At 52.8% G+C, this 22,281-nt stretch overlaps 1 protein-coding gene across 1 annotated transcript; it reads right to left on the minus strand.

Moving 5' to 3' along the window:
- Positions 1-735: 735 nt before the first annotated feature.
- On the minus strand, positions 736-19,037 carry TRAM2 (translocation associated membrane protein 2). The gene is made up of 11 exons (XM_041426215.1): positions 18,840-19,037; positions 11,394-11,457; positions 9,033-9,142; positions 8,707-8,823; positions 7,079-7,137; positions 6,459-6,543; positions 6,305-6,375; positions 5,535-5,639; positions 5,249-5,407; positions 4,122-4,291; positions 736-3,508 (listed from the first exon to the last, which is right to left on the minus strand). Exons 1-11 carry the CDS (start codon positions 18,957-18,959, stop codon positions 3,435-3,437), a joined length of 1,134 nt encoding a protein of 377 aa, XP_041282149.1. The 5' UTR covers positions 18,960-19,037; the 3' UTR covers positions 736-3,434.
- Between the last annotated feature and the right edge of the window lie 3,244 nt (positions 19,038-22,281).

Here is a 22,281-nt window from a genome sequence, read left to right on the forward strand (position 1 = left end):
GACATAGACTACTAAAGCAGCCTCAAGCCCTTGGCAAGAGTGCAATGAATCATGTTCCAATGGAAGTTTTGGATAATCTCCATCACCACCTGCACTGTGGTGGACAAGAGCTCCTGTTCAGGGTTGGATCTTGGTGTTGGATTAAAGGTTGAACTTTGATGAGTTTGGAGGCATTTTCCAACCTCACCCAACAATTCCATTATGTTTTCTGCAGATGACACAGTTGGGGCATGAGAAGAGCATCCAGTAAAGGGAAGTGAGCTCGTGGCATTTCATAGGCAGAGAGGCCAAGGACAGACCGACCACTAAGGGCTTGCAATGAAAATGCTCCAAGAAAAAGCTCTTTGGGCTGAAAGGAAGGCTGGATCTGCTGAGAAATGACACGGACACAGGAAAAACAGCAGCAGTTACTGCAGGCTTGCAGCCCAGGGATTGTGCTTGCACTACAACACAGAGATAGGAGCAGCCCAAGGCAGCCCCTCTGATGGAGATGGGATTGCAAACCTCCAGGATGACAGTGGATATCGCCTCACAACAAAGGCTCAGCTCAAAAAAAACTAACCTGCCAGGTTTGGGTCTAACAGAAGGATGGGGATTTCTGAGGACTAAATACAGGGGAGGGCTAAAAAAAACCAAAAAAACAACAAACACAATCATCTATAGGTCTAAAAAACCAAAATCAGAGAAATGCTTCAAAAACCCCCCCCCCATCATCTATAGGTCTAAAAAACCAAAATCAGAGAAATGCTTCAAAAACAAATGTCCCTTTTCCTGATAGTTCTATCAAAAAGAAAACAGAAAACACATAAATGTAGCACATGTTGTACATATGTAGTAACAAAGGAGGGTGTTCAGCTACTGCTATAGTGCACAGAGAGGCTACAACATAAGGCACTTGCGATACAAAGCATCACCAGCTACTGTATAGAGATAGGATTGTGCAAGTGGAAAAGCTGCCAGAAGCCAAGCAGGCAGGAGGAGGAATCATTCAGCAGCTGTGTTTTTGGGGGGCTCTATGTGTCACCTGCTAACAGAGTCAGCAGCTCGGCTGCTGCGAGGCACTGGTGCTGCAGAAAGGCCTGGCCGAGGCTCTGGGGAGGTGCCAGCCAGCAGTCACTCCTGGAGGGCACTGGCAGTGGATGGAAGGGGATGGGAAGAGGCAGGAGAAAGGAAAAACCTCTCACACTAAGCCTTTTCCATGACCTCCCCAACATAAAGCTCTTTTCCCCCTGATCACGCTGCACCGCGGGTCCTGTCGCTGCCTCTGAGCCAAAAAGTGTCTTATCCCCCAGCACAGGCTACGAGGAGCAATGGCAAGGTACCACCAGGGACCCTGCTCCAGCCTCCTTCCCCAGAGCCTCTGAAAACAGGGAAAGCCCTCTCTTGCCAGTATCTCTCATTTGACACTCAAATGTTGTTTGGGGATTGAGGAACAAGTGGAATTTGACCAACTGTCCTCATGTCCCTGCATGTTTTCTCCCTCCAGTGCCTCCTCAACAAGGAGAGAGGGAGGAAAGGACAAAAGACACCCAGACAAACGGGGGAAAAACCCAACTCAGCTCAAAGAAGGGCAGAAAATCAACTGTCACCCATTCCTCAAAATGCAACTGGTGCAAAGAACAACAGCACCAGCCTCAAGCTGGAATTGCACTCAGAGAGAGCCAGAGTTCAGCTGCCCCCAAGGGCTGAGCCAGGGGCACACCAAGGATCAGTCCTGGACTGCACATGGACAGCAGCCCAGCTCTGTGTCCCTCTCCTCACCCAGCCAAGGGACACACCACGAGTCCCCTGTTCCTGCCATGGCGAAGCAGAACTAAAGCTACGGCTGACTTCACTGCACAAGAGGGGCACCAACAGCAAAGCCCAGCTCAGGAACTGCCCCAGAGGACAGTGTGGGGACAGAGGTGCCACCACTGCTCACCTGCCAAACCTAGCCTGGCGTGGCACCCCAAAAAGAAGCCCAGTGAGATGGCACTGATCCAAGAAATCCCAAGCAGATGCTGCTCCCCAGCAGACTCAGAGAGGGATGAAGCTGGTGGGATCTGGCTTTCCACAAAACCTCTTGCCAGCACGTGGAGGTGGCAGGAGCAAGAGGGGAAAGTGGTCTGCAGCAACAGATGGCCTCTGAGGTAGATTTGAGACAACTCCATCTGCTAACAGCTATGTGTCACAAGCCAGGCTTTTCCTAAAATGCAAGCTGCTCCTTGCAGCCCCGGCCTCCTTCGCCTTCCTTCCCTGTCATCTCATTCACAGCTCAGAAAGGGATGAAGGGGCTAGGATTTTTGGAAGAAACCCTGGATTTGATAGCACCTTGGGTGGATACAAGCACTGTATCCTTCGGAAACAAAGAGTGAAGCTGGTGGCTGCCAATGGCATGGCTGGACTGGTATGGTAGGGATGAGGAAGGCTGAGGTGACAGCACGAGGGGCACAGTCCCACTGATGCAAAAACTCTGCAGCAACCCAGGTGCAGTTTGTCACCTGGATGTGGTCATGAGCAACAAGAACACCAGGTCCACGAGGCACAGACAAGCTGGCAAAGGGCTGGGCTGACAAGAGCCAGGCCAACACTCAGAGCAGGGCAGGATTCATGTGGAACTGAGGATGCTCCTGCCCCTTAACAAAACACTGAGAGCTGCAGAGCCCTGGGGCCAGCTCTTGGGGCTAGGAGGCCCAGAACAACCACGGGGCAGCCAAGAGAAACCCAGCTGGGGCAAGCAGAGGCTAGGAGGTGGACCTTCTATATGAAGAGGGAAGTTCTTTCCTTTCTCTGCTGCCCTGCTCTTGATGTTTTTCAAAAGCAGGGCTCAGAAAACCCCAGAGGTCCACCAGGAGACAAGACAGGGTTGAGCTTCCTCCATCAGACCCTGGTCTCTCTTTGCAGCATCACCATCCTGCCGAGTGCTGGCCAGTTGTGCCCCATCTCACCTGAGAGCACCCCTGAGCCTCAGATCTCACAGCCCCAGCACATTCCCCCAGGAATCTGATCCCATAACACACATTTGGTGCCTTCAAGCTGTCGTGGCCCTGTCCCAGGGGCTCAGGGAAGCACCATGAAGAGAGGGGAGGAACATGCTGTAGGAGAAAAAAGGATTGTTTGGAACCATCTGTGATACATTTGTAACCATTTAACCAAAATAACCGAACACTAAAATAGAAAAGGAAAAAAAAAAATTGCACGCTGGTTTACGATCAGAGGAAGGCAAAACCAGGAGGGCTGGAGAAGGTTCCTATGAGGGGGATGGGAGAAGGGGAATGGGGACTTTTTGGTTTTATTGCAAACGGTTCACGAGAGCAAGAAAGGAAGGGAGGAGAGCGAGAGACACCTTGGGAAGATGATTCCGAGCCTTTCAAGACGCCGCTCGAGAGGAGCAGGAGGAGGGGCTGCTCAGTCCTGGTATCTCGCCCTCCTCCCCAGCAGACAACTCTTGGCTTCTACGGAGACTTGAGCTTCTTGGTGCGAGGTGAGGTTCCGTTCTCTGCTTTCACCACTCCGTTTTCATGGTAACCTGGGGATGGCAACAAAGGGACACAGAGCTGGTGAAGGGTCTACAGCGTAATCTGAGAGAGCTGGGGGTGTTTAACCTGGAGAAAAGGAGGCTCAGGAGGGACCTTCTCACTTGCCAGAACCCCCTGACAGGAGGGTGCAGCCAGGGGGGACTTTACTCCCAGGGAACAAGGGACAGGACAAGATGAAATAGCTTCAGGTTGCCACAAAGAAGGTTCAGGTTGGACATTAGAAGGAATTTCCTCACAGAAAGGGTGATTAAACACTGGAATGGGCTGCTCAGAGAGGTTTGGAGTCACCACTCCTGGAGGTGTCCAAGGAATGACCTGACGTGGCACTCGGCACTCTAGTCTGGTTGACACCATGCTGATTGGTCAAAGGTTGGACTCCATGATCTCAGAGGTCTTTTCCAACTTAAACCATTCTTTGATTCTATGGAAAAATAAACTTTGTCCCTTGCACAAACCAAACCCTTTATTCTCTCCGGGTTGGCCCACAGACATGAGGAAACCCCCATGACATCAGGACACTGCTGGGGACACCCTGCACAGGCAGCAGAGGGATGCTGAACCCCAGGGCTGACACCTCCACAGTGCCACTCTTCCAGCACTCACCCGAGTCCCTCTTGAGCAGCTTGGTTTGCTGCTTGGTGCCAGCGGCGGCGGCGGCTCGCTTCCGACTGCTCTGCTCGTTCCAGTACTCCCTCCAGCGCCGCAGCTGGAAGTGGATGAAGCGCCACATCACCGAGGCCTGGAAGAGGCACACCAACAGCAGCACACTCATTCTGCCAGGGGCGGAGAAGAGGCAGGCTGAGAACACAGCAGCGAGGCCACCCCCAGCCCGGCCTTCCCCCCACACCAGGGCTGGTGGCTGAGGTCCCCCCATGTGGCAGATGCCATCCCTCCAGCCACCATCTCTCCTTTCTGCCACCCCTGAGCCCAGAGCAGCCACCTTCCTTTCCCTCCACGTCATGAAGCTCTCAGGTTTTGATTCATTGATTCTTTCATCTTTAGGCAGAAATGGATGAACAGGATCATCTCAACCAGCACTGCCCAAACCACAGTGGCACAGTCAAGACATGATGTCCCTGGATGATCTAACAGGTGGAAGGGAGGTAAGAAAGGCCCTCAAATCCTCAGGTGTGCCAGCAGTCCTTGGCTTCAAAAAGCTTGAGAATGACCATGCCTAGCAAATTCTGAACTGAACCCACAGCTGCTGCAAGGGTGAGAAAGGCTCCCAGACTTGACAAACTGCAAGGCATAGAGGAGCCCATTCCACCCTCTGCTTCCCACATCAACAGGCAGCAAAACAAGCAGAAGGGAAAATGCCTTTTCCTTGACCACATCCATGTAAATGCACTTACAGGTACAAGAGATACACTTACAGGTGCAAGCATTTCTCCAAGATAGGCTTGTACTTTGTAACTTCACTTGATTAACACTTAATTTCCTGACTTTTCCCCTCCATTTTGGCTCTGTGTAGCCTTTAAACCCCTCCTTGCTTCCTTCACACGCCCTTCAGCTCACTAAGACCTTCCCTAAATGGAATCAGGATCAGATCATCACTGTCTAGATCCCATCTGGATGGAGCTTGGAGCAATCTGGTCCAGTGATGGGGTTGAAACGAGATGATCTTTAAGGTCCCTTCCAATCCACACCATTCTGGGACTCCATGATTTCCAAACTCAGAAAAACCCATGCTGGAATAACACAGTCAAGGAAGACACAGGAGACATTCCTACCTGAAGAGAATATTGTTGAAGAGGAAGCTGAAGAAGTTCCCTCTGTCAGGGTCCAGGGCCTGGCTCTCTACACGCGGCAGCCCGAAGCCGATGACCAGGATGTACAAGGTGAGGGTGAAGAGCCTGGTGACCACGAACACCACAGCCCAGATGTTAAACCTGCAGGAGGGCAAGCAGACATGTGGGCAGGAGCAGCCCCCAGTGCTCACCCAGGAGAGGAGAGCAAGATCCAGGCTCTCCTGGGCTCCGGAGGAGGAGGGGACCCACAGGCAGCTCCCCTGCTTACAGCTTCTCATTGTTCTCATCCGTGAAGTAAACCAGCCGCGCCATGTGGAAAAAGAACTCGGCCAAGTACTGCAACAGCAAGAGGATCAGCCCCAAGCGGGTTAAACTGGCAGGGAAGAGATAAAAAAAGCATCACTGGGCTGGTCAGCCTTCATCTTTCAACCTTCAATTTTCATCCTTCAAACCCAGCTGCAGCCTCAGCCCAGCTGTCCATGAGCTGCAGCACCAGCCCAAAGCCAGACCTCTGTGCAGCAGTGGGGGCAGGACTACAACAGGGGAAATCCCTGTCTACAAACCATCAACACAGTCCAAAACACTGGCAGAGCTGGGATACATCCAACATAAAACCTTATGGCTGGCAAGGCTGCTCTGCTTTTTAGCAGAGAATGGTTTAGGGGGGAAGGGATCTTAAAGATCATCTCGCTACAACCCCCTGACCTGGACATCTTCCACTGTCCCGGGTTGCTCCAATGCCCATTCAACCTGGCCTTGAACACTTCCAGAGATGGGAAACCTTCTGGATAACCTGTGCCAAGTGCCTCACCATCCTTATAGGCAATAATTTCTTCCCAATATCCAAATCTCTCCTCTTTTAGTTTAAAACCATTCCCCTTGTCCTGTATACCTGCCTAGGTAAAAAGTCACTCTCCACTGAAACAATTCCATTTATTCCTTCTAAGCCCCTCACCCCAGTGAGGATTCCCAGGTGACCCCCAGGGCAGAAGCAGCCCCATCCCTGATGTGGGAGGGATGCTGAGGCAGGTGACTCACTTGAGCAGGTAGGCGCCGGCGATGTGCAGCAGGTAGAGCGCGATGCAGCGCAGCTGCCGGGGGATCTCTTCCTGGCAGGGGCAGAAAAGCCAAATCAACCTCTCAGCCTTCTCCACCCACCTTCCCTCTCCCAAAACCTCCACCTGGCTCTCACCTTGCGGACTTTTTGGAAGTAGAGCTCAGGCAGGGCGTGCAGCCAGTACGCCAGCTGGCACAGGTAGAAAAACTTCACCTGGTACCTGAAATGCAGGGAGGAGCCACGTGAGCCAGACCAGGCCAAGGCAGGACCCCAAGAGCCCGAGTGCCAGGGCAGCATTGAGCAATCCCTCCACTGTTCTGGAGCCATGGAATTTAGGAGAAATCATTTCAGGACTGAAATTATTTGTTGAGCCGAGAGAGCCGCACACAGAGTTTATCCAGATGATTGTGCTGTGGTCTCTGTGCTCTCAGCAAACCTCACTTTTGTAAAAAAACCAAGAAGGAAGGTTCATCCCCCACTACATTTCTGCTGTGAAAAATGAACAGCAAAGAGACCTTCTTAAGGTGATGCAGGAAACAAGCAGGATGAATACCCAAGCCCACAAGGCCTTCCTCATGAAACCTCTGGAACACCCCTCCTTGGGCGCACAAATGAGATATCCCCACTCCCCATGGTCTCACTGCAGGGTGCATGCAGAGGGTGCTGTGCTGTCAGCACCCCACTCCCAGCAGGCAAAACCATGGAGAGAAAGGAAGTGGCCGGCCCCAGAACAAAATGCCCTCCCAAGTGCTTACGGCAGATAAACATGCGGGTAGTTTTCCCACAGACTCCGGGGGTTTGAAATGTATCCTTCCTGAAAAAGAGAAGAGAAGCAAGGCTTCAGCAAAACAAAACAGGTTATGAGAGGGTGGGCTGATAGTACAGTGAAACAAGGAACTGGGGATGACACCCAGTTCAGCAGGAAAAACCACGTTCCCTGTGAGGGACAAGGTTGAGGCTGAGCTCTGCATCAGTGGGTCTCTAGCACACCTCTAAAATTTCACCAGGCCCCTTGTTTGGGGGCTGAAGGCTGCTTGCTCAGTTGCACAGAGGGTCCCAAGTTCAGGAGAGGATATTTTGGGGTTTGGAATGCTCTGGAGGTGTAAGGGTGAGATTCCTGTAGCATGGCTCAGGCAGCCGTGTGCATGGTCCAGAGGCTTCTTGCCCACTGGCATTTCCATCCCCAGCAGCACTTAAGCAATAAGAAGTGCTTATGAAGAGACAGAGGAACAGAAAACACCAACAGGAATAACTGGATATGAATTGGATAGTTTCATTTTCCACCTCTTGCCTTACAGGATGGGACTCCCTTCTCACTCCTGCCACACAGATGCTGCCCTGGGCTTTGCAAGAAGATGCTGGCATGGGAAATTTGTCCTGCCCAGTCACCATCATCGATTCCCTGTGCGTCCCAAGACCCATTTGTTCAGCTGGGGAAGGCTAGGGAAGCACAAGAGTGACCTGCTGTGCTTGTGTTGGGTGTTTGGGGGGCACATCACAGCAATTTGGGTTGTACAGGAGGCACCAGCCCCTCAGCTGCTGAGGGATGGGTTTGGCACTGGGCAAGGGGAGCCCAGAACCAGCAGCATCAACTGTTTTGCCAAAGCTTTCTTCCTCAGAGCTCTATGGGGCAGAGGCAGTGCTAGCAGATCTCTAGGAATGCTGGCCTTGAAGGGAAAAGTAGTTCTCCAAGAAGGGCTGGCAAGACCCTCTGAGACCCAATGTCTCCCCAAGGATCCATCCCCAGAGACACTGCAGACCACAGCTGGACCCCAGTGGCTGCAGATAACAAAGTGTCATCACTTCACACTGCCAAAACAGTCAGATTTCTCCCATCAAAAAATTCTTCCCTCCCCCTTCCTTCCCAAAATGACAGTTTTCCCTCTGATTTCTTTGGGTTGACACATCCCCAAGGAACAGCAAGATTTCCCTGTTTTCAAAGATTCCCTCACCATCAGCTTGCCAAGGAAGGAACAATAAAGAGGCATCCCAAAATTCTGCCCATTAGCCCCATGACCCCACAAAAGGCAACCAGAAACTTCAAGGCACTGAATGTACACAAGGAGGAAAATAAGCTGAGAAAGGCATCAGGTCCTGGAGCAGAGGATGGAGATGATGGGGCCAGGCAGGATTTCTGGGGCCCAGCTCCAAAAATATTTCACAGCCCATTTACCTGTGCTTTGTACAATACAGGAGAAGGACCTCCTAAAAATGCCCTCAGGCAGTGGCTGCAAAGATCCACCACAGCTGAAAACCAAACTGACTGAAATGTGCCTGTTTTGGTCCAGAAGCTGGCTGGGGACACTGCTGCCAGTGGGATTTTGTGCTCCAGAACCCACAGCTCCCCCTGGAAACCCAAATGCCAGCCAGCACCGTGCCTTACCGTCACCACGACATACAAGCACCAGATGACAGAGGTGAGGTGGAAGGCAACCAGCTGCCCTGACTCATTGAACTTGCTGTGTTTGACCTTGGACAGATGCAGACGCCTGTTGATTTTCTGGGAAGGAGCAGAGGGAGAGACAAACAACAAAAAAACATCAGCCACTGTCAACTCTCCCCTCCTCGTCATCCCAAGCAGCCTCCAGAGATGAAGGCTCACTCATCACCACCTCAGCCCCCAGACCACCCCCAGAACAGCATTTAAGTGCAGAGCCCCCCATGGGATTCGAGGTATTTTGAGGACACAAGACAGGGAATGGCGCTCACGTCCAGGGCGTATTCCTGCACCACCGCGTGCAGGATGATGGCGATGAAGATGTAGAAGAGGATGGTGACCAGATCCTTCAGCCCATAGTGATACTGGACCAGCTCCCCATCTGCAAAGACACCAAAGTGTGGGTCAGACCTCCGTGGCCCAAAGATTTCCAGGTGAGGGCTTAGTGGCGAGTAGCTTGGGTGGGGACACCAGAGAGAGGTCATGACTATGCCAGTGGCAGGGAAAAAGGGCTCTCTTCAGGGCAGAGCTGGGTGGTTTCCCCTCTTACAGATACACACCTCAAGGAAGAGGACACTAAAAGCTTCCCCTTGCCACTGGGGACAGCTCAGCTGTGGAGATAGGAATTTATCACCTGGAGGGATGATGACATGGGAGGCTGAAGCAAGTGACGGGATCAGGGATGCCCCACTAGGAACATCAGGGCTTGGGATAGGACTTCCACCCCCTCAGTTATTATTTAACACTTCCTTATGATCTCCCACTCCTCCCTGAAAACTGCTGGAGTGGGATTCAGCTGCCTAAATGCCTTCTGCTATTCAGAGATCTGAGGAAGCAGCACAGGGCTGGTGAATTAGAAATAGGACCCACAGAAGGCTGTGCTCTTCTGGAGCAACAGGAGACCGAGCAGCACCCAAAATACTCCAGACATCTGCATTTAGGTGACTATTTTCAGCCCTGAAGCTTATGGGAAGAAGCAGAGTTGGGAAGGCTGAAAGAAGTATCATCACATGAAGCTCAGCCCACTCCTGGCTGCTGTTCTCCCTCACTCTGATCCAGTCTGTCCTCTCCTGATACCAGTGCTGGGAAGAGACTGCTCTGTCACCAGCCCTGACTACCCTAAAGAAAGCTTCATCTCTCCCTCACCCTGATCCAATCTGTCCTCTCCTGATACCAGGGAAGAGACTGCTCTGTCACCAGCCCTGCCTACCCTAAAGAAAGCTTATTTCCAGATTTCTAAGATTTGAACAGGATTTATGAACACAACTGGCACAAGGATAAGAAAACACCCTGTCCTTAGGAGCCCCTGGTGCTGTGCAGACCCAGAGGTTAAAATGGTGCCTGTATCCCAGAGCAAGGTAAAAGACAGAATTGCAAGGCCAAAGAAAATAATATCATGTACATGTGCTCTCCCTCCTCTCACCAGGGCACCTCAGAAACTCTAGCAGGAGCTGTGGGAGATGTGGGAAAGCCTTGGAAAAATTTAGATTCCTCCCAAGAAGTTGCTGCACTAAGATCTCTCTCCCCACTAGCTCATGCCCTATACTGATACCCCAATACCTGGTCCTAGGGAGATGTTTCTGTGCCCCCTGGGACTTCTCATATCAGGAAAGAACAAAACCCTTAAAAACCCAGTAGCAGAAGTTGTCTGGACTGTGCCACAGGGGAGAAGGGACCACAATTTCATCTGGATGATTCCTTCAGCCATAACCAAAACCTTTAAGGGCAGAGCTTTTATCTTCCGCATGTCTGCCTCACTGTAGCTCCCCTAATCCCAGCCCTGCTCTTTCTTTGGATGATTACTCAAACACTCCCAATTAATTTCAGTTTTCTGCCACCAGGCCAGGCTTTGTGCCCCGGGCATTTGGCTCATCCCAAGCCCAGGCCTTTACCCAAAGCACCTCCTGCTGTCTCCAGGCCAGTGCCCAGATCCCTGCCAGATCCAGAGGGGCTCTGAGCCAGAAAGGCAGCAACCAGCAGCCAAAATAGGAATAACAGGGGCTGAGCCTCCTGGCTGGGAGCTGCGACACCTCCTCTGGTCTCTTTGGTTCTGAGCTGCACCAGCTCAGAGCCTCCTGGAATTTACTCCCTGTGAATCAGAACCTGCCTGGAGCAGGGATGTTGTGCACCATGTGGCCCTCCACACCCTCCCCTCCAGGTGCCATCCCCAAAAATCAGCAGGACAGGGATGACATGCACAGCCCCTGCGGCTTGGCAAAGAGGTAAATCCCTCCTGCTCCTCAGGGGGACAAGAAGCTGCCCCAGACAGGCAATCACCAGCTGGATCCTGCCTGACCAGGCTTGGAGCAGCACCCTCATCCTGCAGGGAGCACGGAGTGGCCTGGCCATGGCAGAAAGAGGGAGGAAGCCTCCAAACTCCCCGGAAAACACTTCTTCCCAACCCTGGCAGTATGAGGGCTGGCAGACATGACCAGAGTGCTCTGAGCAACTCAAACTTTGCCTCTTCCCAAAATACCTTAATTTTAACCTCTCTGCCAGACTGCATTTACTGCCAGACAAGACCCTGAGCAGCTGATCAGTAGAGGGTGAGCCCAAGGCAGCTGGAAGTGAGGATCTGGGGCAAACCAGACTCAACGTTCCCTTGGGATTTGTGGAGCAGAGGCATCTCTCACCTGCTGTAGGCACACTAACATTATATTGAGGTAAGATGAACAGGAAGGCAGTCTTGGCTGTGACCTGTCAAAGACACAGAGGGGAGAAGAAGCAAATCAGTTGTTAAATCCATTCCTCTGGACCAGTTTTTTTCCCATCACGATGGGAAAGGCAAATCACCCAGGGAGATGTGCCAGCACCAGCTTCACTTGCAGAAACACTGAACCTCGCACTGGTCACCCACAAGATCCCAGATGCATGGACAAAAAGGGGAAAAAAAGCCTGGGATGAGGTATCAGGACATCCAAAACCCAGGGCTGTGCTGCTCACTTTTCATTTACTGAATGATAAAATCGAATCATGGAATATCCTGAGTTGGAAGGGACCAAAAAGATCACTGAAATCCCACTCCTGTCCCTGCACAGGACATCCCAAGAATCCTGTCCTGTGCCTGATCATTGTCAAAACTATTCCTGAACTCTGTCAGGCTTGGGGCTGTGACCATTCTCTGGGGAGCCTGTTCAGTACCCAGCCACCCTCTGGGGAAAGAACCTTTTCCTAATATTCAACCTAAACCACACAGCCCCAGCCATTCCCTCCGATCCTGTCACTGATCAGCAGAGAGATGGCCATTGACTAAATTGCTTTTAATTCAAAGGAATGGTCCTCCCCAGCAGCAAAGCAGGAGGCTTTGTGGGGATGGGGCAGAGCATCCACCCCACAGGACACCCCAAAACTGCACCTCTGAGACCAAAACACCCTCAAGCTGCAGCCACAGCAAAATCCAGTGCACAGACGTCCAACACCAAACATGCCTTCATCCCAACCAACCCCACACTGGCAGCAGGTCACAGATTTTCCCTTTCCAGTGGCTCCCAGCCAACCCTCCAACATTCACAAGCACCCACCCTCAAACACAACCATTTCCAAAAAAACCTGTACCCGTCAAACACCGACGGAGATGAGCTGCATTTCACACAGACATGGCTGCCACTGCTTCAGAGCTGCAGGATATTAAAATCCCAGCTGGAAATTGCTCCACAGCTTGTGGGGGAAGCTAAGGGGACTTTGCCAAGTGTTCCCATCCTGCCACCACCAGCATTGAGCAACTGGTGCAGGCAGCCCCAGCTCGGAGACAGCAAACTCCACGGCATGTTTTTGTGATGTTAGGGGATTTTATTGTTTTTTCCACTGAAAAAAAAAATCCCACATGTTGTGCTCTGTTTGTGGAGGAGTAGATGCAGGAGATGGAGACCATAGGCAGAGTTTGGGGTGGGAATGGAAAAAGTGCATCGCCTGGCCTCAAGCTGGCTAAGGGAGACACTTCTGGCTCCCACAGACCTTGCTGGCTGGGAAAGCCAAGTTGCTTCATCCCAGAGTTGTGCAGCACATCCAGGACCTGGAGTTTACATCCAAACCTTGCCACAGGCTGGCACAGGGCATGAAACAAAGGCATGGAGCCAGTGGTGGCTGTGGTGCTGCAGGGATGGGCGGCTGTGTCATGGACATGCTAATGGCAGCAGGCACTGATGGATTTACAGCTCCCCGAGTACCTGGCTGATATCCATTGCTATAAACAGCTGGGAATAAGACATCATCTCCAGGTGAAGCCTCCTAACCTGCTGGAGAGGACACAGGCCAGAGCTGTGAGTCCAGGAAAATGGCCCCAGAGTATCTCCAGGATGGGAAGCAATGCCTGGACAGAGCTCAGCCTCAGCACAGTTTCCAAGGATTCTCCTGATCTTCTTTCCCAGAGCACCTGGGAGGAAGGTTCCTCCATTAAGCAATGCTTTGTGCCATCTCCACACCTGCCTTTGCTTCCTGTGGGCTGGAGAACCACCAGCAGCTTTGGAGCCACCCCAGCACCCCCCACCTTTCCTTACAGAGGGGTAGCAGGTTGCTTCAAGTCTCAGTGAAATATTTTAACAACCAAAGACAAATGTGACCTCCTAGACGCAGGTAGCTGCAAGGCAAAATCCAGGTTTCCTTGGCTTGGGAAACAGGGATGAGCACCAGGGATGGCAAAACTCCTCAGAGCCTGCCTTGAGCATTTCACAGGCAGCCAGGGAAAGCAGAAGTTTGGAGTGGGAAGAGCAATGTGAGGATTATTCAGAGGCACAAGACTTGCTGTCTGTTTGCTTTGAAACAAGATGCTGATATGGGAGAGGAAGTGCTAGGCATGCTTCTGCCCTGCAGGGCAGCGAGCAGAGCCAGAGCTGCCACTAAACTGCTACTGGCAGGGGCACAATTCATGGAATCATAGAATAATTTAGGTTGAAAAAGTCCTCTAAGATCATGGAATCCAACTGTTCCCCCAGCACTGCCAAGCCCACCACAAAGCCATGGCCACAGGTGCCACATCTGCACAATTTTTTAACAATTCCATGGATGGTGACTCCATGACTTCCAGCCTGTTCCAATCCCTGACTGCCTTTTAGCAAAGAAATTTTCCTCATATTCAACCTAATCCTTTCTGGCACAACTTTTTAGAGGGTGGGAGAGGGATTTCTCTCCACGGGACACACAGAGCAGCAACCAGGTAGCAAATGCTATATATTTATTTCTCATCCACTCCCTGACCTGCATTAAGGGCACCTCTGTGCAGAGGGAGATGTTCCTCATCCCAGCCTCATCCTGCCTTACATGAGGGATGTGGCACTTGGGGACATGGGTTAGTGGTGGCCTTGGCAGTGCTGGGGGAATGGTTGGACTCAATAACCTTAGAGGGCTTTCCCTACATTAATGATTTTATGGTTCTGTGTGCCTGAACCAGGTAAATTTGGGAAGCAGCTGTCCTGGGAGCTCTCTATAGCCATGAAGAAGGAACAACATCCTCAGCAGTGAGTGGCTTTCTGCTGGTAAAAGCCACTTACTCAAGGACCAAACTGCAGATGGATGGTGAAGAGAGAAAACTAACTCAGTGTGTCCACCATGACCATCCTTTCCTGAGATGCTTGGATCAGTCAGGACAGGGATGAGGCTGTTCCTCATGGCCAAAAATCAAATCAGCACATCCACCTTCCTACCCTGGGTGGCAGAGCAATAGGTAAAGACAAGCAATCCTAGAAATCCACTCAGCACATCCACCTTGCTACCCTGGGTGGCAGAGCAATAGGTAAAGACAAGCAATCCTAGCACTACCACACATTTACTGCCACATTTACCAGGCATTTGCTCGCTGATAATGTGGTGATTGGAAAAATTCACAACCCCCTAGCCTGGAGATTGCTGCCTAATATGGAACAGCAAAGCTCTTTCCATCCTTTTTTTAGATCCCAGAATGGTTGGGGTTGTTAGGGACCTTAAAGATCATGTTCTAACCCCCTGCCATAGGACGGGACACCTTTCATAGACCAGGGTGCTCAGAGCCCCACCCAGCAATTTACAAGATGTTGGTGTTACCCCTGCCATGAAATGCTCCACATCAAAATCCCAACTCCACTTGTTCAGACGTGCAAGTGGCTTTTAAAAAGGTGTCTGAGCACACACAACCAGGCAGTTTAGCACCTCTTCCAGAAATTACCCACTGCAACTCCCAAACTCTAATATTTTCAGGAATAAGGGATGATTTTTGAGCATCCTTCCCCAGCACATTCTACAAAATCCTGGAACAGCTTGCGCAGATTGGTTGTGGACTCCCCATCCCTGGAAGTGTTCAAGGCCAGGTTGGACAGGCTCTGAGCAATCTGGTCTAGTGGAAGTTGTCCTGCCCATGGCAGAGGGTTGGAATGAGTTTTAAGGTCCCTTCCAACTCGACTAATTCCAGGATTCTATGAAACACATTTCCCTTCTCCAAAGCCTCATCCCAGTGGGATTTATCTTCACCACAGCCAGGAATCCCCAGGCATACCACCATCCCCATGGTCCTGCTTGAGTTAAAGCCACTCTGGAGGAAAGGAGCAGCTCCAAACCTCTGGCAGGGGAGGCTGGGGGAGTTTTCTGCAGTCTGAGCCGGGAAAATATTTCCATGGCTTGAAAAACAACTCAAACTAATTACAGACAAAATGCTGTCCAAGGGCTTTTCTCACAACTTTGGGTTTCTTTTTACCCTCGCTAGCCAGAGTTTATTGAAACACAAACTTGCTGATGCACAGTATGGATTGACACAGGCCCTATATGTAAACTAAAGCCCAAACTTTGGACCAAAGCCTTTCAAAGTAAACATCTGTCTTTAACAAAAAGCCCTTCCCAAGGGCGGTGCAGCCCCTCTGCCCCCACAGACAAACTCATCCCCCAGCATGACACTATTTCCACTGCCTCACCCTCCCTCCTCTTTATTCCCTTTTTAAAAGTAAACCTAAATACTGCACTTTTTAACCTTTTTTCCACTCTTCCCCAGCACTCAACCCCGACATCCCTCACATGCCTCGGTTCCCACATCTGGCAAAGACCAGGGGAGGCAGGAATGCATTTTGTTTTCCCTCATTAACAATGGAAAGGCCTTAATTTTTAGAGTACTACGGAGGGGACCAGGAAGGGGAAAGTATATTTAGCAGGAAGCCTGGAAATAGCAGCTCATTCGTCAGCCGCCTTCTCCTGAGTGTCACAACTCTGAGTTTGAGAGCCTGTGACTCACATCCCACGATCTGCACAGGGGGAAAGCCCTGCAACAGCATGGAACCACTGCTAAAACAATGGTTTACAGCTTTATTTCATCACCCCAGGCATAAGGCTGAGCCTCAGTTTCCCTACATTAGAGATTACAACAGCAGCCCTCATTTAATATAGAAACTTCTCCAAAACCAGCAAAGTTTTCCCCAAACCTGACCAGACACCGCTCACAGCAGCCACCCCTGGTGGGACACAGCTTAAACCCAGCCTGGCCTTTGCTTCATTTTTCTGCAAAGCAGTGTGGAAAAAGATATGCAAAGTAATTTCTGCATGAGGATGGGAAGCACCTGTTTCACGTTTCTATACACACGCGCTAAAAACAGTTTTTCACCAAAAATAAAAAAGGGAGATTTTTCTTTCTGGGCTCCAACAGCCACACACACGTGGCAAAATCCCTCTCTGGCATCAGGCAGCTGCACAACCAAGCGTGTTTTCACACCCTGAAGGCTTAGGGCTGGCTAATAAAATAAAAACCCTTTGTAGTGCCCAGCTCAGGACAGGTCTTTATGGGGAAACTCCCTCCAAGCCTGAGGCTTCCCTCCCTGAGCAACACCATGATCCTCAGAAACACACACAACACTGGAATAATTAAATCACCTGGAACACCAATGAGCAGCCCCAAGCCTCCAAATCCCATCATGACCGGTACCTGCTCCCTGCCACAGAGGAATTACCAGCTTGGTGAATCTATGTGGATGGGGAAAGGTTGTGCAGCCAAAAAGATGCTCAAGGTGTAGCTTATGCTGTGCTTGAGCAGTGGGAGACCCGTGGCAGTCCCCCAGCATCATCCCGAGCAGGGTACTAGAGCAAGGAAGCTGCCAGCTCCTGAGGGATGCCTGGGAAAAGGTTAAAAATCTTATTTGTGTCTTCCCAAAAAGACCTTCCCTGCAGGAAACAGCCTATTGTGAGCAGGATTCGGCCTTTTCCGCTGGGCCTGAGCTTGGCTGTGGCCACTGGCATTGGGGAAGGTGGAAGCCTGGCTGCAGGGTGGGAAGCAGGGATGAGAGGAGAAGGAGGGGAAGGGACAGTGACAGGTTCTCCTCACCATGGCAAGGGATCAGAGCTGCCACCAAAACTCACCACAGAGGTGGCACAAACAGGGACAGATGATTCGGAGACTGGGCAAGGGCAGAGGCTGATTTCCCCTCCAGGGGAAGAGAAAGCAGAAGGAATAAATGTAATAATAAAATAAAAGTAAACTGAAATACCCACAAGGACCAAGAGCTGTCCCAAACCCCATGCCAAGGGATGATGCTGCCAGCCACAGGGAGCACTGGAAGCTACTCTGGCATGACAAGCATTGTCTCCCTGAGGTCTGCTGGAGAGTAGCAAACTGCTGCCTTCAGCATCCGAGGGAGATTTAATTAAAATACATTAAAAAAACCCAGATACACCACAAACCCCTCCCTGCTGCCACCTCCACGGGGGTAGGCTCATCATTTTTCAGAACTGCCGTCACAGCACCATATCAACCAAAAGCACCACAGCAGCAAGCCCAGGTACCACTTCACCAGGATGGGGCTCCCAATATGCAACAAACCCATCTGCAGGGAAAAACCCTGAGAGAGAGAGACGCAACTTCAGTGGCATTTTCTTTTTAAAGTACGAGTATGAAACTTGCAGCCCAACTTTGCAGCATTTGCATGTGGCTTTGGAACACAGCTGGCCCTCCTGAGTCAGTTTTGAAACCCTTAAATAAACACACATACATGCACAAGGACGTTGAAAAGGGTTCGAGTGCTGTAAGAGACTCGTTCATTCAATGAGTTCGCAGTAAAAAAAGAGGGGGATAGAAAAGCAAGGGGTGCCAGCGGGGAGGAATTAAGGAAATGGATTTCCTCCTCCTGCGATTTGCTACAGAAGGAGCCTTTCCTCCCTCGCCAGGCCCCCCGGCCACCCCTTTCCCATCCGGATTTGCTTTGAAACGTGGCAGTGCCGAAGGGGAGGGTTCAGCGGGGGAGTGCGGGGAGGTCCCGGCCGGCGGTGCCGCTGACCACGGCCCGGTGCTCGGCGCGGGATGCCCGGAGCCCAGCGAAGCCTCAGGACACGGGGAAAGCCGGCGGACAGGGAACGAGCCGGAGCAGCGGGAGAGACAGAGTGGCGTTCCCGGCATGGCGGTGGTGGGACAGCGGCCTTGCGGGGGTCTGCGGCCACCCCGGCAGGGGAAGGAATGCCGTGGATGCCTTCCCGTGGCCCGCAGCTCAGCGGGATGGCAGGGATGAGGAAAGGCCGGGGAGCCGCCGGCTTCTGCCCCAGGCCCAGCAGCCCCCGGTGCTCGTCCCACGGCGCGGGGTCAGCGCGCTGCGGAGAAAACACCTGGGAAAGGGCTACTGTTAAAGAAAAAAAGGCGGAAAAAAAAAAAAGGAAAAAAAAATATCTTCCATTTCCAAGAGATGTGAATATCAGACAAGGGTTGGCTTCTCGCTTGATGCGCCCCTCAGTGCTCGGGACATCCCGGCAGCTGCGGTGGGTTTGGGGCAGGGGTTTTGACACCCCCTGTGCTCCCCCTCCTCAGCCAGGGACCCCCGGCAGACTGGAGCGGGGGCAGAAGGATGTGCCACCCCTAAAGCCAGCAGCAGGCTGGGTCCCCGTGGGAATGTGGGGAACCTCTCCGCTGCTGGGTGAGCGATGGGGAATGAATGGGGAGGCACTCTGTCCCCAGACCGAGGGGTCCCGCACCCCACAGCCCCCTCCCCGTACGGGATGGGGGCACCTGGGCCGGGTGAGGACCCTCCCGAGCTGGGACAGCCGCAGGAGGGGACACCCCATGCAGAGCAAGGCGGGCCACCTCGTCCACGGGGTGGGGACACACGGACAGCCGGTCCCGGCGGGGGGCGACGGCGGGGGCGTCTCACCTCGAACATGAGGGCGATGAGGACGCTGAGCACCAGGCAGAAGCCGATGTCGGCGTGGTTGTGGATGAGGAACTCCTGGCTGAAGAGCGGGTGGCTCTTGGCCCGCCGGCGGAAGGCCATGGCCGGGGCCGAGCCGAGCCCAAACTTCCCCGGGCCCCGCGGAACTTCGCGGAGCGCCGCGATGGCCCCGCGCAGGCGCCGCCGCCTGAGCCCTCCCCGCGCCCGCCCGGCTCCGCTCGGCCCCGGAACCGGCACCGCCTCGGCCCGCACCGGCACCGGACCCGGCACCGCCCGGTCCACAGCGGGAACAGCACCGGCACTGGCACTGCTCCGACCCGCACCGGGACTGGGGCCGGCATCGGGAACCGGCACCGCCCCGACCCGCATCGGGACCGGCACGGACACTGTCCCCACCGGGACCCGGCCATGGACCCGCACCCAAAGCGAGACCCAGCATCCGAACCCGCCCCCGAGCCCGACCGGACCTGGGCACGGACACGGCCCTGGACCCGGCCCCAGTACTGCACCGGACCTCGGCGCAGCCCTGGACAGGGACCCGGCACCGGCCCCGCCCCGGGACCTGGACCCAGCACGCGATGGAAAGCTCGGATATGGACCCAGACCGAGAGCCGAGACCTGGCACGGACACAGACCTGGATCAAGCCCCGGACCTGGATTCAGCCCTGCTCCAGCTCAGCACAGCCCTGGACCTGGCACCGAACCGGGACCCAGGACCCAGCCCGGCACCAGGCAGAGAACCCAGCTCTGGTCATGGCTCTTGCTTGCCCCAAGCACACCCTAGCACTCCACAGCGGGTGGAGGCACACGCTGGTTTTGGCACTCACCTCACATCTGTGCCCTGGTGCTGTGCACATCTGGACAGCCACCCGTGCTTAAACCCACCTATTGTGTGTGTGGGGATCCCCACCTGCATCTGCACCCACTGACTGTGTGCAGGCAACCTCCCACCTCTGCACCCACATCTGCACCCACCCACCACGCACATCTGGGTTCCCATGCACCCAGCACCCATGCCCCTGTGCACACCCTGACACCTTGCCCTGGATCCCAAAATCCCTGTGCTGAGCCCCAGATCTCCCTCATTAATCAGGGAAAGGCCTCTATCCCTCCCCTTTCCCTCCCCTTTCCCAAAACCACACCCCAGCTCGATTTGGGGGTGTAGTAGGGGACAGAGACAATCTGAGCAGGTCTCCAGGGCAAAACAGTGGAACATTTGCTGTTATTTATTGAAGTCAATCCCTAAAATCCCCGCAAAGCTCCTCAGGGAGCTCCAAGGACATGAGAGGAGCAGACCTGGCCTTTTGGTGGCTTTGCTTAGGAAAATCAAGGTATAAACAGTGTTTTGGTTTGAAAGATCTCCCTTCAAGCAAAACATGGATCCTTTTGCTTCCAGGGTCATGTGCAGCTCCTCCAGCATCCCTGGATCCCCATGGATCCCTCACAGATCTGTCTTGTGTCCAGTGAGGATGGATTCACGGGAGGGAGAAAACACTGCTCCAGCACATCTGAGAGAAGTGAGCCGTCTCAAACCTGGTGCTGAGAGCACAAAGCATTTTCCTCCAGCCAAATCCAGCCAGGGAAGCAGAGTCCCTGGGTTCTCATTAAGCACTCAGTCCTATTAGGCAAGTCCTGATTAGCTGGGCTTACCCTCTGCTCCCCCCCTCTGTGGTATTGTTTAGCCTTGGAGCCATGGGCACAGAGCTGCAGCCTGGGCCCTGCCTTTTACAGGAACACTGAAGGCACCAGAAAGGGATTTGCAGCAAACCAAATTTAATTAAAGGGGGAAAAAATAAAGTTTCAGCTTGGAAAAAAAACCAGACAAATAACAACAGCCCCAGGGCAAATAATTCTATTTTCTGTAGGGTCCAAGTACTGTGTTTCAATGTTGTTGGAAGTGAAAAGATGGTTTTTCCGGGGAAATCTTTCTTGATGAGGGGAGTGAGGAGTGGGGTGGTGTTACATCATTTTGGAGCTGGAGGGAATGTTTTTCACAAAACCAGGCACCCATGGGCAATGCTCAGAAATTGGGCTGCTGGACGGTGAGATCCCAGCAGGGCTGGGGCAAGGCTGCTGCCCCACACTCAAACCCTCTTGGTACAGCTCCATCCTGCTTTATTTTATTTCACCTTGAAAGAGGGATCAGAGTGACAAGCCAAGGGGACAGTGCCAGCGGTCAGGACAGCCACGTTCCCAAGCCCAGGCACTCGCCTGGGTATTGTTTAATTTCTTAGGGACGTAGCCTCTGTTCCTGCCTGTTTGCTCCTTTTTCCAGATCACCAGAGTGGCACAGCCACTTCTCCTGGGGAGCCTTTGGGTCACTCCCTGCATTGTCAAAATTCATGCTTGGTTCCTGCTCCCATGTTGCCCTTGAGAGCTCCTCTCACCTGTGGCATTGAGCTCTCCTGGGCTGGGGCATGACCCTCCACCTCTCTAAATTGATGGAGAGGGTTTCCTTAAGAAACAAAATGGAAAAGGTTCACAGGAGGCAAATGAGCAGAAATTTTCTATTCCAGAGCAGGCAAAAGCACTGGACAATCTGTCCAAGTGTAGTGGGATGGAGATATCCCCTTGCTCCAGCTCTTCTGTGGGTGGCTGAAGCCCAAACGTTGGTGATGAACACCCCCAAAAGCTGGGCAGATCCTAGTCTAGCTCACGATCATTCCTCACCCCAAAACAGCTTCATGGGAGATGCTGCAGAAGGAGCAGAGGATCTGCCCGGGTCTCCTCAAGCATTTGGGACATTTGGAAGATAGCATCATCAAGTTGCCTGGAGCAGTTGGTCCATTGCTGCTCTGCCAGCTGCAGTTTTCCATCCAGGGTTTGGACCGGCCCAGGCCTCCATGTTGCTCCACACAGAGCAGTGACATGGGATTTGTGGGATTTGTGCACCCCAAGGGTTGATCTGAGGACAGAGCAGAGTGTGGAGTGACCAGGTCACCCACCTGGGCACAGCTCTAAGGATACACCACCAAAATCAGGACTCAGCATCATCTGGAGCCACTTCTACCAAACCCCCAGGGTCCCATTGTGCATCCAGTGTGATCTGGGGCATCTCCCCTCACACACACACCTTTGGACATGAAGGCACCATGGGATATTTACAGGTGACTCTTCTCCTGAAGAGGGCAAGACCCTGACAGTGATTTTCAAACATTCCCCATGGCCCAGTGATGCCTGGGAAGTAAAAAGAGATGCCCACAGCCGTGGTCTCATTCCTCCAGGCACCTGCTGTGCACTCCTCCTCCAATATCCCAGAGCTCCCCATTTCATTCCCACTGGCTCCCAGTGCAATGCCACAGCAGCATCAGTCCTGCACCTCCCTCTCCTCATCAGTCATTATCCCTGGAGGAACTCAAAGGTCCCCCAAAGGTGTGGATGTGGCACGTGGGGACGTGGGTTAGTGGTGGCCTTGGCAGCGCTG

Source organism: Onychostruthus taczanowskii, unplaced genomic scaffold, assembly GCF_017590055.1.
Source record: "Onychostruthus taczanowskii isolate IOZ18803 unplaced genomic scaffold, ASM1759005v1 scaffold90, whole genome shotgun sequence".
Lineage (NCBI taxonomy): Eukaryota > Metazoa > Chordata > Aves > Passeriformes > Passeridae > Onychostruthus > Onychostruthus taczanowskii.

Coding starts and splice junctions, on each gene's coding strand:
- TRAM2 (XM_041426215.1), bottom strand. CDS start 18,959: ATGGCCTTCCGCCGGCGGGCCAAGAGCCACCCGCTCTTCAGCCAGGAG. Junction 9,143..11,393: donor TGTTAGTGTGCCTACAGCAG/GTGAGAGATGCC, acceptor GTGTCTTTGCAG/ATGGGGAGCTGGTCCAGTAT. Junction 3,509..4,121: donor GCTGCTCAAGAGGGACTCGG/GTGAGTGCTGGA, acceptor TGCCATCCCCAG/GTTACCATGAAAACGGAGTG.